The 24,361-nt window shown below is 39.4% G+C and overlaps 1 protein-coding gene across 1 annotated transcript in view; it reads left to right on the top strand.

The window, feature by feature from the left end:
* Positions 1-24,361, top strand: part of LOC121858309 (mediator of RNA polymerase II transcription subunit 12-like protein) — a gene marked incomplete at its 3' end in the record, with an annotated part of 265,779 nt that overhangs the window by 110,435 nt on the left and 130,983 nt on the right. Inside the window, 4 exon segments of the mRNA XM_042354642.1 lie at positions 13,476-13,717; positions 20,987-21,168; positions 21,353-21,550; positions 24,100-24,220. Coding sequence (XP_042210576.1) covers positions 13,476-13,717; positions 20,987-21,168; positions 21,353-21,550; positions 24,100-24,220 — 743 coding nt within the window.

Here is a 24,361-nt window from a genome sequence, read left to right as displayed (position 1 = left end):
GGTATTGGAGGGTGTGTGTGGATTGTGTTGGAGGGTGTATGTGGGTTGTTTTGGAGGGTGTGTGTGGGTTGTGTTGGAGGGTGTGTGTGGGTGGTATTGGAGGGTGTGTGTGGGTGGTGTTGGATCAGTCACGTCTCTGTTACACACTGTTGGCAAGTGTTATTGTGTACTGTATATATTGTACTCCAGCAGATTCTGTCATTTTAGCCTAGAATAGGCAGACATTTCATTCAATTGACTGTAGTACATAACTAATCATGTCTTAACACTTGTGATGGAGGTTGGGTGTGAGATTATTGGGTCACGTTACTAACCTGACCTGATGTAACGTCAGGTCACCCATTGTTGGGTGGGGTATTAGTGGGTCTTATGACCTGAAGATGTCTTGAATGACATTTTTTACCTATGAGGTACCGTATATACATAGTACTACACTGTATTGTATATGAAGGGTACAGGTTTAATAAACACACATTATTACAGTAACGTATCTTAACTAATTAATGAATCAAATAAACAACACAGTAGACAGTGAGGCGACCCTTTGGGGGAGGGGGGTGGCGCGGTCACTTTTACCCCCCAATGGTCCCTTCTCCCTCTTCCTACTTCACAACAAATGTTATAATCTTTACTGTATTTGTTTTAAAGAGATTAGATACCATAATGATCCTCTATGAGACATTTCCAATATGATATCCTTAAATGACAAGCTGAATTAGAAGGTAAAAATAAGTATTTTACTGTATGTGAAGGGTACTGGTAGAAGAATTTCTTTGAAATACTCAGTAACATTCGATACCATAATAGCCTGACCAGTTTTCCCTGTGATAAAACCATAATTCTGAGCAGCATATCAATGTACTCATTTTGTACTAAATGTACTAAGCTAAGGACTAAAAGCTTTATCTCTTGTGCAAATTATTAGAAGTTTATACTTAAATTAATCGATATCTTGCAAGGACTCCTGCAATGAAGTTATATTCTCTTAAGTCAAGTCTGAGACATTTTATAAGATAAAAATTTAAGCCTAAAACAAAATTCATCCCACAAATCATTACCCTCTGCTCCCCCACTGCTGGCTGGGAGGAGGAGGGGAGGTGGGGTGTCGATGGCCAGGAGAAGAGATTAAAGCTTACTCAAGGATTATAAAAGGCAAGGGGTTTAATTTTTAACTTATCAAATGTAGCTCTAGACTTAGCAGAATATAAATTGCATTGCTGAAATCTTTGTAAGATGGTGATTAATTTTAGTATAAACATTACATAGTTTGCACAAGAGATAAAAGTTTTAGTCTAGTCTAGTACACAGTAGAACGTCGATTTAAAGCGATTCAATTTAAGATTATTTATTTAAAGCGACACCCACAATTGAGGACAATGTTTAAATTTAAAGCGAATCTTTCCTTCTTTCCTATTTTGCACGAGTCAATCTGGTGCATCATATTTTAAAATTCACACCTAATGTTTCTCTGGGCACGCTACACTGTCCTAAGGGCAAAGCTGTACTGTACATGTACTGTACTCAAAATAATGCACTAAATGATTACTAAAATTTTTGTCTAGTGCAAACTATAGCATGATTATATTCAAATTAATCACTATCTTATAAAAATTCCAGCAATATAAATTATATTCTCCCCGGTCACTTCAGACATAAACAAATACAGTAAATACTTTACTAGACCTTCGGCGCCAACTGTCAAACATGTCACCTCCCCTTCCTCCCCCCCCCTCCCAGCCAGGGTTGGGTGGTTATAGGCTTACAGTTTTTATCTTATATAATATCACAGACTAATAGGAGAATAAAATTTGCATTGCTAGAATCCTTGCAAGACAGCGAATAATTTGAATATAAACGGCACATATTTTGCACAAGAGATACAAATTTTAGGCCTTTGTAATAAAATTAATTAGAACTAAAATTTGTATGTCTAATGTGAACTATAGCATATATATATTCAAACTAATTCACTATCTTATAAGAATTCCAGCAATGTAAATTATATTCTCCCATGTCAGTTCAGTGACAATTTATAAGAGAAAAACTTAGTCATTCTTAAGGACAGATAAATAAATAAGCACTAGACCTTGGCAGCAACTGTCAGACATATCACCTCACCTCTGCCCCCCTCCCCCATCTTCCCATCAGCTGATTGCTAGTAAACAGACCATTTCATGTCCCATAATTTTAGTTGTGTTGATCTATGAGTTTGTTTTAATTTAATACTGTATTACAAAAAACAATGTTTGGTTTATTCTAGGAGATGGGCTGAGGTGCATCTGGGTAGACTCTCAGTCTTTTTTAGTATTTTGTGTTTCTCTCAAGTACCAAACTAAATTATTCCATTGAAACAACACTTTGATTTAGTGAGAATTTGGTTTAAAGCGACCTCTCTTGGAACGTATCTCATGTTATATCGACGTTCAACTATATTTAAGTACAAAATTATGGTTTTTCATATTTAATTTACATTTAATATTTGTTTAATTTAAGTTTCTAGCAGTCCATGGTGCTTTAGAGACACAGGAGGTGTATCATTAGTGGGTCAGAAGTGTATTGTTGATTTATTATTACCTGACCTCGGTTGGTCTAGCAAAATAGATAATCCGGGAAGGCTTTGGAACCAAGGGTGCCGGAAAATCGGTGGCGGACCTGTGCTAAAATGTACTACAGTGATCCCTCGGTTAACGAGCGCCTCGGTTAACGAAATTTCTGTTAACAAATTACCTTCCATAAGATTCTTAACTTCGGTTAACGAGCAATCCCTCGATTAGCGAATTCCTTACGAGCGCCCCTCAACATGTTTTCGCTTGCACACTAGCTGTAGTATTAGTTCGCCAATACAGTAATCGGTTTTAGGGCTTAAATTCCTTACTATTTTAGTAAATATCAAGAAGTTTGTACTATTCAATAATTTTAAAAGTCTTATATTAAATTTTTTAGTCATTTTAACAATTATTCAATATAATTTAAGTACAGGCAAACTAGTTTTTAGCGCGCCAAACAGCTTGTCAACACACCATACAGGCGTCAGTCTCTGTGTCTTTTCAGTGGAGGTAACATCTTGCTTGAGACCCTTGTAGGGTTTCGTGATATTATGTTGTCTAGCACTCAGGATGGATGGATGGAAACTCTAAGGTGGTGGTTTTCTTGTATAATATTGTTATATGGTAGACAGTCTGGTGCTGGATATACCGTGTGGTGAGGAGCTGCTCAGTAGACACGTTCGGTGAGTAGCGTGCTGAAGGAGGTAGATGTGCAGGAGCTTCGTTAGAGAAGATATTGCCTGTTGCTGGCCTCGAGGTTGAATGAGGGCTGGACAGCGAGGAGCTTGCTTGGAGGAGGTGTTGCGTGTTCAGGAACGTAGAGTAGAATGAATCTTAATGGAGAGACAGAGCTTATATACACAGCAGCCGGAAGTAAACCCGTGGGAAGTCGGTGGTTTCTTGACTCCGTTGCTAGGATACTGTAGCAGCTGGTGACGCCCCCCCCTGGGCCGCTGTTTGGTTGCTAGGGAAGACGTAGCAGGTGGCTGGTTGCTAGGATACTGTGGCATTGGAATGCGGCTACGCAGTTGTAGGGGAGACGTCCACTACAATACTCCCCCTCCCTTCCCGGCGAGGCGGGAAGCTGGATGTTGTCCGGGTTGTGTCCCACACATAACACATACCGGGCAGGTGTACGTATGACTCGGCCGCTACGTGTAACAACTCCGTCTAGTGACACAAAACCTGTGGGAGAATTAGGAGGAGAAAGAGGGTTTGGGATTAGAGGAGGTTGTACAAGCAATGGTTGTTGTGCTCCTGTTGCTGCAGGGGCTGCGTCAGGAGGAGGGTCCATGGCAGGAGCAGGTTCTATGACAGGAGGGAGGTCTATTACAGGTTCAGGTTCTATGACAGGAGGAGGGTCTATGACAGGAGCAGGTTCTACAGCAGGAACAGGGTGTACATGAGGATGAAAAGAGGGTGCCCAGAAATGTCGTGGGCGTGGTGTTGCTGCCGGTGGTAACTGCGGGTGGACTGGTGCAGGCGTAGTTTGTTGATGGTGCTGCTGGGCTGGGGGCCCGACGGGTAAGGCGGCCGGTTTGACTCGGTCTATGCTGACGGTGTCATGTCTGCCATTCCGGATAATCGTCAGGAACTTTGCTGAACGGGTAACCACCTGGAAGGGTCCATCGTAGGGGCGTTGTAATGGGTTGCGGTGAGCATCATGCCTGACGAAAACATACTCGGCTGTGAGTAGTGCAGGAGGGATGTGTTCAGGGCGCCGAGGAGGCTGGCGTGGAGCAGTAGCTCTGAATGCAGAAACTGCTTGTCGTAGCTTTTGGAGTAAGTCGTGACGAACGGCTGGAGTGGTTTGGTGGGGATCAGGAGGGAGTGAGAAATCCCCGGGTAGCCGAAGGGGCTCGCCTAGTGTAAGATCTGCTGGGCTACAGTCCATATCCTCCTTGTGTGACGCACGGATGCCGAGGAGCACTAAGGGAAGCGCATCAGTCCAGCTGTAAGGGTCGTGCTGTGCCTTGAGTGCGTCCTTCAGCTACCGGTGAAAACACTCTACCATTAGGGGTGTGTCATAGAGGGAAGATCAGCTAAAAACTAATGGCCCATCACTTTTTTGGTAGATTTTAGTGTATATAAACAGAAAATAATTTCAGTTTCAATATTTTGCAACCTTTTGCTAGGTAAATTTTGAAATAAAATTGAAAATTCACTACAGCCAAGAATATAAATCAAATAGTGAATATTGCTTGACTTCATTCTTTTTAACAACCCAATCAAGATGCTTGTTTGAGATTCTGATGCATTATGTTGATAATTATCATATGGCTGTTGTGTCAGGACGAGGAACCAAAAATCCAGCCATTCTACCGCTGCCCTGTCTGGGAGAGCTCCTGAAGTCGCAGAGTTGCCTAAGCATTGAGATGCTTTTGATGTGTTTTAATCAGGCAAACGAAAGAAAGAACCAAAGAACTTAAGGTCAAATGAAAGACATTGCCAGTGGATAATTTAACCAGTCAACAAATAAGTCAGAAGAAGATTAGTGAGAGATCACAGCTAGTTGGGAAAAGGCAGAGATATCTCTTTGGGAGGAGGAAAAACTTGCAGAAATATGATAGGCTCTGCCAAACAACTGGACCCAGTTATTTGGACATATCACCATTTTGCAAGCCCAATTTCATCCGTTTTAGATGCTACCTGTGACTGTAAACCGAAAAGGCCCATCTTTGTACTAGTGAACTGAAGATTCCTGTAGATCAACCATGATTGGTCAGCTGAGAGAAACATCACAAAGTATGAAGCCTCATGATTTTGGTAGCCAAGATGTTCCTGGTTCAAGAGACAGGAGCCACAGAGAGACAGAAGAGGAGTAGAGTTGCTGAGAAAGAGACTTGAGAAGGCCCAGGGCGAGGGGTAAAAAGGTCATGATTGGAGCTGCTTGATTCAGAGTTTAATGATCTCCTGTTGGCTGATCCGAGTGCCACCCAGTATACCGCACTTTTGTCCTTTAACCCAGAAAAATAATGATCCCAAACCTTCTAGGCATATAAGATTCGGAAATAGGAAAGATATCCCGAAAGAGCAGCGTCGCCAAGCGCGCATCACTATAACCGCAGATAGTAACACGTTCTTCTGGATTAATGCGGTTTGATAACACCTGATGATGCCTAATCACAGACTATAACAAAGTAAGGAGAGTCAGAAACTGTCGCAACTTCCAGAAGAGGAGCTGGATGTACAGAAATGGAATCAATTGTTTGTTCTTCGATGGAATGATTGACAAAGTTCATAAAAGCGAGATCTTTATCGTTGTTCTGCAGAAGAGGAACACTACCCGCAGCAACCAGAGTAAATATTGTGGCATTTCACTCCAGAAAGATGACATCAGGAAACCAGCTGAGATGGACAGAGAGAATGAGACCAGACCCTGCGCCACGGAGGACACCAACACCTACCAGGCAAGGGGTCAAGCAGTGATAGGTTTCAAAGATCAGAGCAGCCGGTCTGACCTGCTGCACCTCCACACCAACGAAGGCCACCAGACATATCGCATCCAGGAGTTGATGGCGTTGATTCCTTTTCAAACAACAGATGGCCTGGTCCTCTTATGATGTTGACCCTGCCACCAGCGAAATAACCAGCTTTGAAAAAATTACAGTTGGCTCCTCCACCCGCGAGTTTATATGGTATCAGGTTTGCTGACGACCTCAGTGGCAATGACCAGCGCACTATGGGGTTGCACATCAGCGCCATCGTCAAACTGGGGTCATGCCTGATAGACTTGCTACCCGCAGATAGGTCCAGTCTCAATATTCTAGGTGGCTCACAAACGGCCTGTAGGTTCTGCAGACTTGGGTCGCTTACAAATCCATAACCAGCCACAACCTGGCATCATTATCTAATCACCCACCTGAGTGTTTCACTACAAATTTGGTCTACCACTGTCGTCAAGTCATCGCTCAAGGTCCAGGCGTCTTTCCTGTTTTGAGCCCCGGAGGAGTCAGCCAAGGAAGGTTGTTCAGATTGTGGAGCAGACTGTGAGGAGATCTTCCTTGGTAGTCTATCCCGCAGTTCGGCATTACCCTGTAAGGATGAGAGAAGAGCATCAAAAGATCTTGCACATGGAGGATTTTATGAGTGATTCCAGCAGCTGACTTAATCAGTATCGCCCTTCAAATTGTAAAGACCTGAATAATCTAGGTGCCAAGACCTCACTGATCCTGGGACTGACATGATCCAGGCTGTGTGAGCCTCACCCAAAAGCCTCACCAATGTTCACAGCCAGAGCTTTCCTGGACAACCCCATGCATGTCCCTGCCCACACCAGGAGTGAGATGCCAGTACAGCAAGAGCGGACAGCAGTCACGCCGGCAGGTTACCAGGAGGAGAGGAAGGCCATCCCAGCTCTAGGTACCAGAAAGTATGAGAGAAGCATGAATATGTTTCTTTTAATATTGCAAGCAACACCGGTCAGAGTAGTAAACCGGTTTTTACTTTATTGATTTTTGTTTTTCTAGGCCAAAGACAATTACCAAATGTGTCAAGATCATTCGTCATCATTCAGGATCATTTTCATATCCCCAATACCCAACTGATGATATCACTACCAAATGTTGCATTGAGTGGCGCAGAAAGTGTGTATCAATTTTCATAGGATCGTTAAAATTTACTCAGCAAAAAATGAAAACTTTTTCAACCGAAGACATCGGTATGATTCTAGAACGCATCATTAATACCATATTTATTTTCAAACCCCGCAATTGTTTCTCCGATATTCACTATTGAGGGTGGCGTTGTAGCGTTGTCTAGACGTGTTGAACGTGAGTGCTGCCAGAGTTGGTGACCGTACCGTCAGTGATTACGCAATAAACGGAAACCCAACCGGTAGAAGGCGCGATTGGTATAACGGTTTACCCCATCTGTGAAACGGTCGGGTGCAGGTGAAGATAGGCACCGTGAGATGATGGCATTACCGAAAACGTCCGGAATGGGAAAATGGTCGGAGGATCAAAGTCATTTTAAAGATCAGGACTGATGTCAGCCGATCATCGCCAGTGCAGGAGGGCAGAGGCCCGCAGACACCCGGCTAACGAGCCGTCGAAACAGCGCGGGCGGGACGGAGGCACGACCCGTTCCAGCTGTCCGCAGACGACGCCGCACGGCCACCTATTTCAAAGAATTGGTAGCCATGGATGAAACGGAGGGGATGTCTTGTATGCCGCCAGGCCTTCGCTTCTTGAGCCGCTGCCAGCTGCCCAATCAATGCGGGAGATGAGGAAGAATGTTGATATAACGAGAGGGTTGCTGCCGGCGATCTGCCAGGCCGCCTTTACCGTGTTGGACGCCGCTGGAGAACTCAAGATGTGCTTAAGTGCTAGGACATTAGGACCAAAGCTAGCTGGCGTGGACGAGAGGGCTTGTGATCAGGTGAAGATGGTGAACTGATGGTGCCCTTATGGAAGTAAGTGAAAATGTTTGACAGCCAGGTATATGGGCCAGGAGTTCTAGAGATCAGCAAGTGCCAGGCCTGAGGTGGTGGTTGAAGCCGCTAGAGAAGAAAGCAATGGGCATGAGAATTGCTGGATCACAGACGTCACCCCAGAAGAAGCGCTTGCTGTGGGAGTTGTCCGGGCGTGAAAAGTGTGGCCAGGAGGGTGAGGCGTAATGTGTTGTTTGATAGTGGTGAATGCCGAGTAGCCTGAGTCTGCCACGAGACTTGTAGGAGACTTCAGCGCCTTGGAGAAGGTTGTAGGGGGCTAGGACGGGCAGCCACGAAGCGGAAGATTGTCAAACCAATTTCGCAGCCACGCCGAAACCTGATAACGTGCAGCCATTTCTGTAGAAGGTATGCCACAGACCGCACCCGAGGAACGTACGGTGGCTCCAAAGGAGCACCAGCAGGATGGTTCGGCGTTGTTTGCTGGAAGAGCAGGCGGCGGTACCGGTATATGTCAAGACAGATGTCGCCACGTAGATCAGACAAAATTATGCTCAAGCATTATGATCCATGTACCCTGGAAGCCGTACCGCGAAAAGCGGCATCGAAGAGTCCAAACGGAGTGGTGATGGCTGCCTTCGCGGCTCACTGCGTTACCGATCTGGTGGAAGGCACGTCCAAGCCGAGACATTCGCCGGCGAAGAGAAGTCGCCGCCAGTCAGGTGCGCCCTGACATGCGGAAGAGTGCCTGTCAGTCGGAAGAAGATTGTAATGAATACCTCCCACTTCACGGAAGTTTGCTTAAAAACCATGCAGAGTTACGCCCAGTGAGCTGTTTGAATTCCTACTTTGGCTATGGTTCAGGAAGTTTGTGGCGCGAGGGCGGGAGGCACAGTGACTGCGTCCTCGGTTTTCAATGCTGGCACCAGATTAAAAGCCAGAGATCGAAGACAGTGCCTTTAATTGTCGAGCAGGGAGGAGAACCTTCCGTTGGAAGGCGCAAGACAAAGGAGAAAATGGTGTTCATAATACAAAACCGATTTCATATATCATGGATGAGGTGATAGATGATGGCTTGTTTAGCTTTGCAAAGTGGAGGAAGTCAAACCAAGGATGTTTATAATACGTCGTTACCGCGCGAATAACCAATGCAGAGTCTGGGGCAACGGTGTCTAAGCGGAAGTGAGAGCAAGTGAGTACCTTTGGCAGCTTAACAGGCTAAGAGGTTGTTTTGATTGCCCTCGGTAGTGAGGAGGATGGAGTTTAATTCACAACCTGTGTCGGCGAGGAACTTTGTTTGAGGCGGTGATTAAAATATGGTTTACGGGACGGAGGCCGAGGCGCTTCACCAGCCTTCAGGTAAGCGGCCGCCTGAATAGGTAATAGGGCCTGCGTCGCGACAAGTGCCGAAGTCTGGTGATACCCAGTACAGAGGGTATATTTGTTGTGTTGGGGGCTGGCTGCTAAAGCGCTGAACCAGGCGGTGTGTGAGTCAGGAAGCGTATGCAGCAGCGGCATGATGGTTATGGTTCCATAATGGTATCCATCCCTGCGTCTGCAACAACCTGATGTTCGCAGGGCTGTTCGGGCGAGGAAGAATCGCCATTAGTTCTGCAGGTACTGCACCCGCATGGCAGCGGTGCAGCAGCGCACTCATGAAAATTCTGTCTCTGCCAATATAATATTTCTGGTATCGCAGGAGGACCACGCGACAGATGCGGCACTTCTGTGGGTAGCTTTAGCGTGAAGCTGGCCAGGGATAGAGTCTGCAGCCCGTCTGAAGACGGAGTTCAGCCTGCGTATCCTCCCAGAAAGAGCTCCGGCGAGTTCTGGTGGAGAGAGACAGATCTGGTGAGAGCTGGAAGCTGGTCTGGCGACAAATACCGGCGTATCTTCAAGAGGGGAAGCAATTGTTGTCATTCGAGGTTGGAAATGGTCTGTGAGACCAGATGGCGATTTCCGCGCGGCGTTGCGAGAGCAGGGCGCCATACTTTTTTTCCATGGTCGTTAGGAGCCGACGAGGGGAAGGTTTCCACGATGATCGAACCAGCCTCAATGCCAGGTTAAAAGTCGGTAGAGAGATCCGTCCCGCCCATCCCCAGTGTGAGTGCTCGGGGTCACTATTTTCTGTAGTTTCAGATATTATGCTGGCCCAGCACCGCATGGATGGATGGAAACTCTGGCGGTGGCTGTATAATATAGTTGTGGCGGGTAGACAGTCTGGTGCTGGAGATGCCGGTGGTGAGGAGCTGCAGATAATGCCTGCAGAGTAGCGTACAAGGAGATGCAGGAGGCTGCTGAAAGACGCGTCTGCTGTTGGTCTCCAGGTTAGAATGGGAGAGCTGACAGCGAGGAGCTTGCTTAGAGGAGGTGTTTTGCAACAGAACGAGAGTAGAATGAAATTCCAATGGAGAGACAGAGTTGAGATATACATGTTTGAAGTAAAGGTGGGAAGTCGGTGTCTCTTTAATTACAGCAGTATTATATTTTAATGTTGGCTAAGAAGACGTGAAGGGTTGCTAGGATACTGTGGCATTGGAATGCGGCTATGCAGTTGTAGGGGAGACGTCCACTATACCCTCTTCAACGTAAACGCTTTTTTTCTGTGTTTCCAGTCAAATTACTGGTCATTTTGAAATTTATTTTACATATTGACAATATATAATGCAGTGCAGTATTGATTTAAAGAAAATAATCTTGAATTACACCAAGTGAACTAAAATTTTATGGGCGAAATGGCACCATGGGGTGACTTCTCTTCCACCCAATGCCTTCTCTTCTCCCTTCTCCTCCACCCCCATTCTAATTCCCATCATCATCATCCAGGAGCCTTCTACATGCACACCTCAAAGTAAGTGTACTTTACTACCTTTTTTTTTTACTTTAAGCAATTTTCGGTGAGCTGGTACCAATTTCCCAAAAACCCATTGAAACAATGGTTTCGGTTAACGACTTTTTTGGTTACGAGCAACCTTCTAGAACGAATTGTGCTCGTTAACCGAGGGACCACTGTACACTAATGGACTAAAGTTTGTATCTCATTGTGCAAAATATATGATGAATATATTCAAATTATTTGCTGTCTTGCAAGGATTCCAGCAATGCAAGTTATATTCTGCCAATTTTAGTCTGTGACATTTTATAAGATAAAATTCTTAGGGAGGCTTCTTAGCCCAGAATCCCCAAATTTTTTGGCCGAAACTTCCGAAATTGGATTTACCGGGTCCGGATCTTCGAGACCATATCCTTGCCAAGTTATGTGAAATTCTGAGTTATCAAGGGTTTAGTGTAACTGCTTTTGTCTCTTCATAGCAAGTGTGCTCAAAATCCTTTGTTTTCAAATGGTTAAAGAAAAAAATGGTCTAATTTGCAACTTTGTTCTAGTTTGTATTTTTATTTGTGTTCTAAAGTGTATTTAAATTTCAATAATGTTTATTTATTAACCACAATGTATGAAATTGCAAAAGTATCCTGGGATTAATACTGTATTCTTGTGTATTTTACAACATAGATATATTACCTGTGTGATAATTACACAATTCACATTAGAATTATCTCACATGTGTATAAAATATGAAGGAAAATCAAAATACATCATCGTTGTTACAAAATGGAAAGTTATACTGTACATTAACCTTAAAGTTCTGATGAATCTTGGGAAGCCTCCCTTCAGAAACTGAATAGTAGGCTAAGAAATGAAAATCATAAAATGAATGTACAGTACTTGTCTTATGAAATGTTAGACATACATGGCAGTCAATAGGAAATAACATAATTATTACTGTACTCACCACCGATGGTTATTGTTATTGGCGAGTCAGAGAAGTCGGCAAGACATCCTACCTCATCACCCCTCTAGAAGTTATCGCGCATCTGGGTGTGAACGGTGGTGCACTACCAACTCATTCCATGTTCTTACAACTTCACAACACCTTCACATGATTCCTTATTATTACGCTGTATACAGTACACTATATACGGTACATTCACCACTCTGTGGCTTGGAGTGACAGGGCTTGGGAGCTGGAGTTCTAAGATACACGACCTTCCTGCATGGTGACAACTGTTATACCTGTACTGATTATTTGCTTGAAATGCGGTCAAGGAGAAGTGTGGGTGAGTGGGAATGAGCTATTGCCACCATAATAGTCACGCTATTCACACTGGAAAAAAAAATGAAGCGCTAGATTGACGGCATCAGACCCCTACAACATCGGGCGCTCTGGGATGACATCAGACCTTTAATGGTTGATTGTGTTAAGCTTAAATGAATATCGAATAAAAAATATTAATTGAAATAGTACAGTATTCATACTTGCTAAATTTATGCCATGTCTTTACAGAATATGTAACCAAATATTTTCCATATTCACTGCCTCAATGGATGGTGATATAAGGTGGGAACCATTCATAAAACAAAGCTTTCAGCTTTTGATAGGTTATAAGCTTAAATATACATTTATTGTCAGTTTTCCCTAGTATAAGCTTAAATATACATTTATTGTCAGTTTCCCTAGTATTTATAAGAAAATTAATTGTCATTCATGATGTACAGGTACAGTATTTTTTAGCACCCAAGAATAAAATAGAAAACCTATTAAATGGCCATTTGTTACTTGAGAAAAACTAAATGAAACTTGGCTAACTTAAAAAGTTAGCAATAATTAGTAATTATTTTAGAGCAACAAATGCCTTTCATATTATTCTAAATATAAAACAACTTAAACAAAAACATTCTACACCTACTGTACAAGTAAGTGTTAGTGTTATCAGCCTGACTGTCTTTTTCTGCGCACATTTTTGTCTTTCAAGCATAGGATTGGGATATGGCTCTATTATTTCTACTACCCATCTGAAAGCATTTTACTGGTAAAATTATGAGGGAATGCTAGAAAAAAGTTTAGGCATCAAAATGTTTGGCTCGGGAGTTTGTTAATAGTACAATGTCACCCTACAACATCGTCCAGCCTACTGGTCACTCAGCACTTGCTTGGTTCCAACATTTCCACCCCACACAGTACACACATAGTAGCACTGCCCCTCAGTGTTCCACCTCTGTGGATAATTGCACCCTGATTTTTCCATAATTTAGTGGAGTTTTTGTGAGTGAACACTCTACAATCATGGCTGGTAGATGCTCAAACACTTTGGGGTGAAGAAAGGGCCCAGAATGAAGAGGATTGGATTACTGTACAAAGAAACAAGAAACTCAGAAATATTGGCCAGGCAACATTTCGACCAAACAAATGCCCAGTCACTGACATCAAGATACTGCACTAGATGCATCATACCTAGCCACACACACACACACATACATACACATAAGTTCGAATTGCTAAGTGGGCTATATCTATAACTGAAAAGCTTTAAAACAAAATAGGTAAATTAGACAAACTGGATTATTCTTTCTATTGCCTGTGATTAGTAATTTTAGGTTTTTATTTTGATATTCATTATTTACAGAATCCAAGCAGTAACAGCAGCTGTGGTAGCAACACTTATACAGGGAATAACACCAGCAACAATAACAACAGTACCAGTAGTGATGAGGCCATCGTGCGTACACTGTGTGAATGGGCAGTGTCAGTACAGCGCTGTGGGGAGCACCGGGCTTTAGTTGTTGCTCGCTTATTGGAGAAGAGACAAAATAACGTTGCATCAGCTGAAAATGATCTTCCAGATGACAAGGACTCTGTGACCTCTAATCAGATGCTAACCCCAGGTGGATGTATTTTCCAGAACCTCCTGCTAAAGTTCTTAGATACACAGGCTCCTGTATATGGTAAGTATCTGATGTACAACATTATTATTTTTTTTTATAAATATGGACTATACTGTATTCTTATACTTATTTTTTGGATTTTCAGGCAAATGTGTTGTAAAGTTTATATACATACAGTAATGTATAGCAATATACACCCTTCCTTCATCAGATGAAGAGATGTATACAGTACTGTGAAATGCTTTCAAAATATTTTCACTAAGGAACATTGAAAGCAAAAAATTCAGTGATAAAGACATATAAGGAATGTAAAGCTACTTTTATTACACACAATATACTGTATATACTAGAGTACAGTTCGAGTTTCCATGATCCAATTTTTATATGAAAAGTAGGGGGTCGAACTATGCATGTAATATATTTTTGAGGGGGTAAAATTCATGCATTTCTGTGGGACATTTACAGTGAACGATAGCTTCCAGTAAGCTCCTTTATCCTGGGCTTGCCTAACATACCTCTTGATTCTTTCTTATGTTTCTACATGAAGAGCAGAACCCCATTCACTATATATGCCACTTTAATTCTACAAATACATTACCTGATACAAATGAAGATTTACAGATAATTTTCTTTTCATTTGCATCTGATATCACTAGTGGCACTGTTGCCAAGTTAGACTTATTATTATTATTATTATTATTATTATTATTATTATTATTATTATTACAGTAACTATTATTATTATTATTTTATTTTTATTTTTATTTATGAAAATGTCAGGGACCTCTGGACTGACAGATTCTCCACCATGAACATCCTCTCTCCTTCTTGAAGTGGAAGGCTGAGGGATAGCATCTTGTTCCCTCTGCCTTTTACTGAAGAAAGTGTCAATTGTGGTCTGTGGGGCATCTGTCCTCTTCACCATTAACTTATGTTTAAAGAAGGAGACCACTGAGTCCTCAACATGACACAAAGTTAGTTCAGTTTTTTCCACTTCTGGGTGCTTTGAAGCCAGTTCCCTGAACTTCTCCCAGTAGTAAATCACATCTTTCAACTGTTTAGCTGACATATGGTCATCACTTTCAATATCCTCCTCACCACTGTCAGCCTCTACCTGTAACATCCCATCCAGTTGCTTCAAGTCATCAGGAGTAAGTTCCTCCTCATGAGACATCACAAGCTCTTCCACATCCTCCTCCTCCACTTCAAGGCCCAATGACTGACCAATGGACACAATCTCCTGGTCCAACTCTGTTTCTTCCTCAAATCCCTCAAAATCATGGACTACTGATGGCCACAGTGCTTTCCATGAAGAATTGAGGGATCTAGTGGAGACTTCTTGCCATGATGACACCATCACTTTTACAGCCTCCAGGATGTTGAATTGTGTCTTCCAGAAATGTTTCAGTGTTAGTTCAGGATCATTGGAAGTTGCCTGATGACACCTCCTAAACATTTTCTTCATGCACAACTTCTTGAAGTTGCTGATTATATTCTGGTCCATTGGCTGTATGATTGATGTAGTGTTTGGAGGCAAAAACAACACTTTGACAAAGTCAAATTGATACTCCAAATTTCTGGCAAGGTCAGGGTCATGACCAGGAGCATTATCCATGAGGAGAAGAGCCTTTAAAGGGAGTTTATTGGTGGTTAGGTAGCTCTTGACAGAAGGGCCAAACACATCAACAGCCCATTCATTAAAGAGCTGTCTTGTCACCCATGCCTTACGGTTGGTCTTCCAATAAACTCCAAGCTTTGTTCTTACCACTTTTTGTTGCTTGAACACCCTGGGGTTCTCACAGTGGTAGACAAGCATAGGCTTCAGTCAGAAATCCCCTGAAGCATTGGCACCAAGCAATAGAGTGAGACGGTCTTTCATGGGTTTATGCCCAGGTAAAGAGGCTTCATCTCTGGTGATGAATGTTCTTTTGGGCATCTTTTTCCAGAACAGCCCAGTTTCGTCCACATTGAACACTTGCTGTGGAAGATAATTTTCTTCTTCCATCAGTTTTTTTAAATTCATCTAAAAACTTTGCTGCCCTTTCTTTATCAGCACTAGCAGCTTCACCATGCCTAACAACACTGAAAATGTCACTTCTTTTCTTTAATTTTTCAAACCGGCCTTTGCTGGCCCGAAAATCTTCAAATTCTGTGCCTGAAGAACCAGGTTGATCTGCCTTTAATTGTTCGTAAATCTCCCTGGCTCTTTCACAAATGAATTCAGTAGAAACCGAATCACCTTTCATCTGTTTTTCCCTAATCCAGATGATAAGTAACCTCTCAGTTTTTGCGATTAGGGATCTACTTTTAAACACTCTTGTAGATTTGTCTCTCACTTTCACTTCTTTAAATTTGTCTTTCTGTGCAAGAATTGTCGACACAGTTGATGTCGACATGCCATATTCTTTGCACAGCGCTTTTGTTCTAATGCCTTGTTCATGTTTTTTTATGATTTCCTACTTGGTTTGGATTGAAATAGCTTTCCTTGATCTCTTAGGCCCCATGCTGGATTCAAACAATGTCAACACGTGCTTTTCAAAGTTGTTGTAAATAAAGAATATTTTCTTTAAAATAACACTGCACTGTGCTATATATTGTCAATATGTAAAATAAATTTAAAAATGACCAATAATTTGCTTGGAAACACAGAAAAAAAGCGTTTAGTTGAAGAGAGTCTCAAGCAAGATGTTACCTCCAGTGAAAACAGAGAGAGACTAACGCCTGTTTGCTGTGTTAAGAGGCTGGATGCCGCGCATTAAACTAGTCACGTTACCTTCAATTATGTTCAATAATTGTTAAAATGAATAAAATATTGAATATTAAACTTTTAAAATTATTGAATAGTATAAACTTCTTGATATATACTAAAATAGTAAGGAATTTAAGCCCTAGAGCCGATTTATGTATTGGCGGACTAATACTACAACTGGTTGACCGGCCAGTGCAAGCGAAAACATGTTGAGGTCGGCTCGTAAGAAACTCGTTAACCGAGGGGTTGCTCTTTAACCGAATTTAAGAATCTTATGGGAGGCAGCTCGTTAACCGAAATCTCGTTAACCGAGGGACCACTGTATATATATATATATATATATATATATATATATATATATATATATATATATATATATATATATATATATATATATATATATATATATATATATATATATCACATTATATATATATATATATATCTATATATATATATATATATATATATATATATATATATATATATATATATATATATATATATATATATATATATATATATATATACCTGTATATATACCTGTATATATATATATATATATATATATATATATATATATATATATATATATATATATATATATATATATATATATATATATATATATATATATATATATATATATATATATATATATATATATATATATATATATATATATATATATATATACAGTATTACCCTTCTTGTGGTTTCATAGCGTTTTTACGTATCTTGTGATTGCTCATGAAACTGAACTTTCATAGCGGGTTTTTTCCACATATCTTGGCGGTGAGTGTCATTTCGAATGCTATTTTTAGATTTGCCCCACCCAGCCACCTACCACCCTGCCTGACTGCCTGTTTTGCTCATAAAATTCATACAAATTACCCGGCCAGAATATTATTTACATTGCTGGAATTCTTACAATATGATGATCATTTGAATATAAACATCATAGATTTTGCATTAGACATACAAATTTTAGATAAAATGTTACTCTGAGTAAACAAAATATTTATTTTTGTGCAAATATATGACATTTGTATTCAAAATATTCCTAATCTTACAAGGAATCCAGCAATATCAATTATATTATCTAACTTTAGTTTGAGGTATTATTTATTACTAAAGTTAAATATTCTGGTTTTCCACACATCTCCTTGGAGCGGTTGGTGGGGGTGGGGAGGGAGGAACCGACCGACCATCTGTTACCCCTGTGAAGAATATTTTTTTTTATTAACTGAGAATATTTGTTTTAGCTCATAAAATTCATACCATTCACGGCCAGAATATAATTTTACATTGCACAGATTCTTACAATTTGGTGATCATTTTGAATATAAACATCATATATTTTACTTGCATTAGACATAAAATTTTTAGATAAAAATGTTTTAATCTGAGTAAGTATATTTATCTTTTGTGAAAATATATGACATTTATATTCAAAATATTCCCTGATCTTACAAAGGAATCAGCAATGTCAATTATATTATCTAACTTTAGTTTGAAATTATTATTTATTACTATACCTGGTTTCCCCAAAATTTCCTCAGAGAGGAAAGGAGCCACGGCAGTGTAGTGTGAGAGGGAGAGTTAGGTCCATTATTTGAATGGACATTAACTGGCGCTGTATTTCTCTATTTCTCTTAATTATTAATTGCATGTACCATCATAAATTAAGATGATTATTTTTTACTACAACATGTATGTGTGGAGTCAAAAGTGGAGTTTGGGGATAGGCCTGGACTCCATTCAATTAATCCCATATGTTTATGTTATTCACTTTGTCGTTTCTAAGCTTTCAGCGGTACCCTCGGGTTACATTAACGGCGTAAAGTGAGGAGTTAACTATTGATATTATTATATATATATATATATAATATATATATATATATATATAAATATATATATATATATATATATATATATATATATATATATATATATATATATATATATATATATATATATATATATATATATATATATATATATATATACAGTTGTACCCCACTTAACACGGTCAATTGAACCCAGAGGGTCCCGCGTTAAGTGAAAACCGCGTTAAGTGAATAACAGAACATATGGGATTAATTCCAATAGAACCCAGCCCGACACCCAAACTCCACTTTTTGAAGGCACATACCTATGTTGTAGTAAAAATAACATCTTAATTTTATGATGGTACATGCACACAATTAATACTTAAGAGAAATAGAGAAATACAGTCGCCAAGTTAATGTCCATTCAAATAATGGACTCAACTCCCTCTCACACTGCACAGCCGGCAAACAGATGGTCGGTCGGTCCCTCCCTCCCCCCCCCACCCCCCACCAACCGTCCCAAGGAGATGTGTGGGATAACCTCAAACTAAAGTTAGGAAAATATAATTGACATTGCTGGATTCCTTGTAAGACCAGGAATATTTTGAATATAAATGTCATATAATTTGGACAAAAGATACCATAGTTACCTAGAGAAAAATTTTTATCTAAAAATTGTAAGTTTAAAGCAAAATATATGATGTTTATATTCAAAATGATCACCAAATTATAAGAATTCCAGCAATGTAAATTATATTCTGACCGGTAATTTGTATGAATTTTATGAGCTAAAACAAATATCTTCAGTTAATAAAAAAAAAAATAATCTTCAGACACTATCTGTCAATCAAAGTACCCCACCTTGCCTCCCCCCCTCTTCCAACCGCGCGGTCAGTCCCAACCCTCCCCCCCACCCCCCACCAATCCTCCCTTCCAGAGTTTTTAACATTTAGTATTAAATAATACCTCAGATTAAAGTTAGGATAATATAATTGACATTGCTGGATTCCTTGTAAGACCAGGAATATTTTGAATATAAATGTCATATATTTTCACAAAAGATAACATACTTACTCAGATTAAACATTTTATCTAAAAATTTTATGTCTAATGCAAAATATATGATGTTTATATTCAAAATGATCACCAAATTGTAAGAATTCCAGCAATGTAAATTATATTCTGGCCGGGTAATTTGTATGAATTTTATGAGCTAAAACAAATATCTTCAGTTAAAAAAAAAATATTCTTCACGACACTATCTGTCAATCAAAGTACCCCACCTTGCCTCCCCCCTCTTCCAACCGCGCGGTCAGTCCCAACCCTCCCCCCCACCCCCCACCAATCCTCCCTTCAAGAGATGTTGGGTGAAAAATTTAGATTTTAACATTTTGTATTAAATAATACCTCAGATTAAAGTTAGGATAATATAATTGACATTGCTGGATTCCTTGTAAGACCAGGAATATTTTGAATATAAACGTCATATATTTTGCACAAAAGATAACATACTTACTCAGATTGAACATTTTATCTAAATATTTTATGTCTAATGCAAAATATATGATGTTTATATTCAAAATGTACAGTACAGTGTTTTTTGGTTTATGTTATACATTGGTATTATTTTTATTTATTCCTGACGTTTACTGGTATACAGTACAGTGGTCCCTCGGTTAACGAACGGTTCGATTAACGAAATTTCTGTTCATGAATTACCTTCCATAAGAATCTTCAATTCGGTTAACGAACAAAAATTCGATTAACGAAACCCTTACAAACATCACGTTTTGTTGTGAGCATCAGCTGATCAGCTGATGGGCTAGTCCGCCAATTCAGTAATCTGTTCTATGTTTACATTCGTTTCCAGTGGAGTAAATATCAATAAAGTTGTCCTCTTTAATATTTTTGCATGTTTTTTATTAAAATTATGAGTCATTTTAACATTTATTTAACATATTGATAATATATGCAGTACAGGGAATTAGTTTTTTTTGTGCGCCTATCAGATGCTTGACTCAGCCACAAGGCATCAGTTGGGCTCTGTTGACAGTGGAGTGAACATCTATATTGTTGGTGTCTTGAATATTTTTGCATTTTTCATATAAATTATTGATCATTCTGAAATTTAGTTAACATATTGATAATATATAGCACAGTGCAGTGTTGATTTCAATAAAATAATCTTGAATTACACCTAGTGAACTTAAAATTTTATTAGTGAAATAACGGCATCAAGCATGGGTCCCCTGAAAGGTGATTTCCTCTCCATCCCCACTTCCTTCTTTTCTCCCTTCTCCTCCACCCCCACTTCTAATTCCTATCATCATCATCAACCAGGAACCTTCTACATACACACCTCAAAGTAAGTGTACTTTACTGCATTTATTTTTTTACTTTGTATGTACTTTTCCGTGAGCTGGAACCAATTACCCAATTCCCATTGAAACAATGGATTCGGTTAACGAACGACCCTCTGGAACGAATTGTGTTCGTTAACCGAGGGACCACTGTATATTATTGAAAGAAAACTATGGCTACAGGAGGAAAATACACACAAAAGATTTTTCCTAAATATTCTCTGTTGAAATGGGGGTGCGTCTTATATGCTGTAAAATACGGTAATTCACTGTCGTGAATGATGCTCCTTTTTCAGGAATGTATCTAGAGCTCTATAAGAGGTATGTCTGTGATATATTGGAGATATGAAAATAAAATTCAACAGGTAAACTTTGTCTCTTTCTACAGATGAGAATGCATTGTCTGTAAGATCACAGGAGTTTGGGAACTTGGTCCTCTTATTTTCTGAACTGATCCGTCAGGATGTATTTAGCCATGATACATATATGTGCACTCTCATATCGCGTGGTGACTTGGCCTCAGGCACTCCTGACCTGAAAGCTGACACATCTTTTGGAGAAAAGAAGGAGGTAAAATATTTTGTTATTAGGTACCTGCATATTTTGTTGTTATAATTCAGTAAGACATGTTTGGGAAGAGGCAAAAATTTTAGGCCATTACTTGAAGAGTTGAATTAATCATGACAGAAAGGATGATTGAAATATAATTTTTACTATAATCAATGGAAATTATATCTTCAGTTCATATCTATAGGATGGAACTGACAACATCGATGAAGATCTTGGGAAGATGGTGCAGAAAATAGCTGTTGATACGAGTCTTGAAGAATCTGGCACAGGTGGGAGAGGAGAACTCCGAGGGGAAGGTAAACAAAGACCTCCAAGACATTTAATATATGCTCAACACTTCCCTTTACCACAAGATGATGCCTACATGCATGAAATCAATCAGGTGAGCTTAGAAAATTTGGTGAAAGTCTCTGTATCCATTCATTTACTTTAATTTGCCTTTAAGATTAAATTTCTAATTGTGCAGTAAATCTAGCAATGCAAATACTTTGTCAACAAGCTAGTTGGCTGATTCACCAAGGCTCTTCCATTAAAAAAAAAAACTTTTGTAAGTTGCTTTTTCTTTTATCTGATCCCATTTCCCCATAGACTCCCATTATAAAAGCTGAGCTACATACAGTACCTAAAAAATTAAATCCCCAGAATGACTTAGAATATTACAAAACATGTTTTTAAATGCAGATTTTGATGTACACAGTGATTTTAAATGAAATTTATACAGTATAGTAACAATTTTATATGTACTGGTACTCATGGGAAATTTTTGTCAATATCACTGACTCGTAATCTCTCATCAAATTTACATAGGATTACCAAATTAGATTCTAAGTTACCTGAAATTGCATTCCTAACATTCATTAACACTTCACTTACCCATGATTTTATAGTTCAGGGTAAAGAGTAATCCAAAGGACTGTGAGAATTACTGCACTGTAAATGTCATGTGCTTTAAACAATGAGCACAAGAATACTGTGAAGGTGTAACGATAATCATGCGGAACAGTGTGAACAGTATGAAATGCTAAAACAAAAATTTTAGAAATTAATCACTCCTGGCTATTTTTACCATAGTACAGTATACTCTCGATTGATCGGAATCTGATATAACGAACTCTCGATTTAGCGGAAGGAATTTTTTCCGTTATTTTTCGCTCAATTTAGTGGATTATTTTCTAAATCGAGATTAATTCCATTGATACGCTCACACCTACGGATACACCTCGGACACATGATATGTACATAGAAGCATTATTCATGGCTGACCTTAAACTAAGGAGTTCGGTGACTGTTTTCATTATTTCCTATGATTTCCAAACCTTTTTCCAATTGATGGCTGCACTCTTTTGACGTTCTCCCCCACACCACTTCCTTTCTGAGATTTCTGAGAGGTAGCAGTGAACAACACAAGCAGTGACAGCAGAACACAGACTGAACGGATGTAAACAATCCCCATATGCCAAGCTACAGTATTTAACAGAATCATGTTCAATTTAGTGAACTAGTTCACTAAATCTAAAGAAAATAACGGAAATTTGATTTAGCAGAAAGGGGTGCCTCAAATTAGTTCGTTAAATCAAGAAAATACTGTAATACAGTAAAGAATAATTAAAAAATTATATAAAATCTTTGGAATATGTAAGCAAAGTTCAGTTTACAATACAGTAATATACACAATACTGTATACAGTACTGTAATGGTACAGTATTTGTACATTAACGAAATCAAGTCTTACCTACATGATACTTTTGTGCTTCTTCATGTGTTTATATGCACTTCCTCTTGGGTTTAGTCTTGCCAAGGCACTACCTGAGTAGTTGGGATGGTCTTCCATGGTTACACACAATACTGAAAAAAGTTATTCACTCAACATCTTAAAGATCCTCATCCAAATCAGTGCTACTGCTGCTATCAATATGCTCTGGTTGACCAACATAAAGTTGTAGCAATAGATTGTCCTTAGTTGGTCCTATGACCCATTCACTGCCTAATTGGTCGATCGTATCATCTAATCACTGACAGTTGTCAGTTTTTCTTAATAAGTTGATCAGGTCTGGTATTAGAAGCCCTGAGATGTCTGTGTCAGCACTTCAGCATTTTACGATGATGTAAAAAAAAATACAAAACTAGCAGAAGAAAAGTAACTGGATTTTTTTTTTTTTTTTTTTTTTAACCAGAAACTTTTATTTTTCATAACTTCGGATTTTCATGAGCTAGATCTTTGTGAATCAGGGACAGCCTGTATCCCCTTTAAGTGCCATGGTCACTGTGGGGAGTAAGCCAAGCTCTGGATTAGACCTAAGCTGCCCTTGTTGATGGCTCTCGGGTTCAAGCTTAAAATACAGGTCACTCCTCAAAAGTCCTCAAATCTCTGATCATAAAATGGGTTTTCTAGATGAAATCTTCACATCTTTTGACTTGGGTATCATATTATACTCAGCTAGTGATCCATACATTTTAATATTAATTTTTTATTTTGTTTTTCCTCTTTTTTCATCTTTTGCCCAACAGAGACTTATATTATATCAATGTATAGCTGTCATCTTTTCTTGTTATGACAAATTCATAATTCCTTGCTACTGGCATACAGTATGTAGGTGTATGTCCTACTCTTTCTCTTCTTTATTTTCTTCTGCTTCCCATAATTTTTAAACTGTCATTCAGTCATTCATCACTTGTACCTATTTGTAATTTAGGTAAATTATGCCCTTTGTATAAAACATTTATTTTAGAAAACTAGCATTCAACTACAACAATGAATTCAAGTCAGTGATTGCCCACCATTTTAAAGTTTTTAGATTCTTCGATGCCTATACTTCGTGTTTTCTTCTTTCCTTGTGGTTATCAGCATATACAGTATGATATCAAATTTTTTTTTGTATTTGATTTGTACATTTACATTTTAAATGCGAATAATTTTTTTAAATATTTCAGAGGTACGTGTTACTGTATGGTGTAGGCAAGACTCGGGATGAAGCTCGAGCAGCAGTGAAGAAACTGACTAAAGAAATTTGCAAACTGTTTAGCAAGAAGTGTAGTATTGATATTGCAGAAGGTAATTATTGATGGTACATATGTTTCTCTCCTTGCAGATTAATCATGGAAAATATGAATACAGTACAATACAGTTGTACCCCACTTAACGCGGTCAATTGAACCCAGAGGGTCCCGCGTTAAGTGAAATCCGCGTTAAGTG

This window comes from Homarus americanus, unplaced genomic scaffold (assembly GCF_018991925.1).
Source record: "Homarus americanus isolate GMGI-L3 unplaced genomic scaffold, GMGI_Hamer_2.0 scaffold57980, whole genome shotgun sequence".
Classification (NCBI taxonomy): domain Eukaryota; kingdom Metazoa; phylum Arthropoda; class Malacostraca; order Decapoda; family Nephropidae; genus Homarus; species Homarus americanus.
The sequence above is the reverse complement of the archived record's forward strand: the minus strand, read 5'-3'. Positions and strand labels throughout refer to the sequence as shown.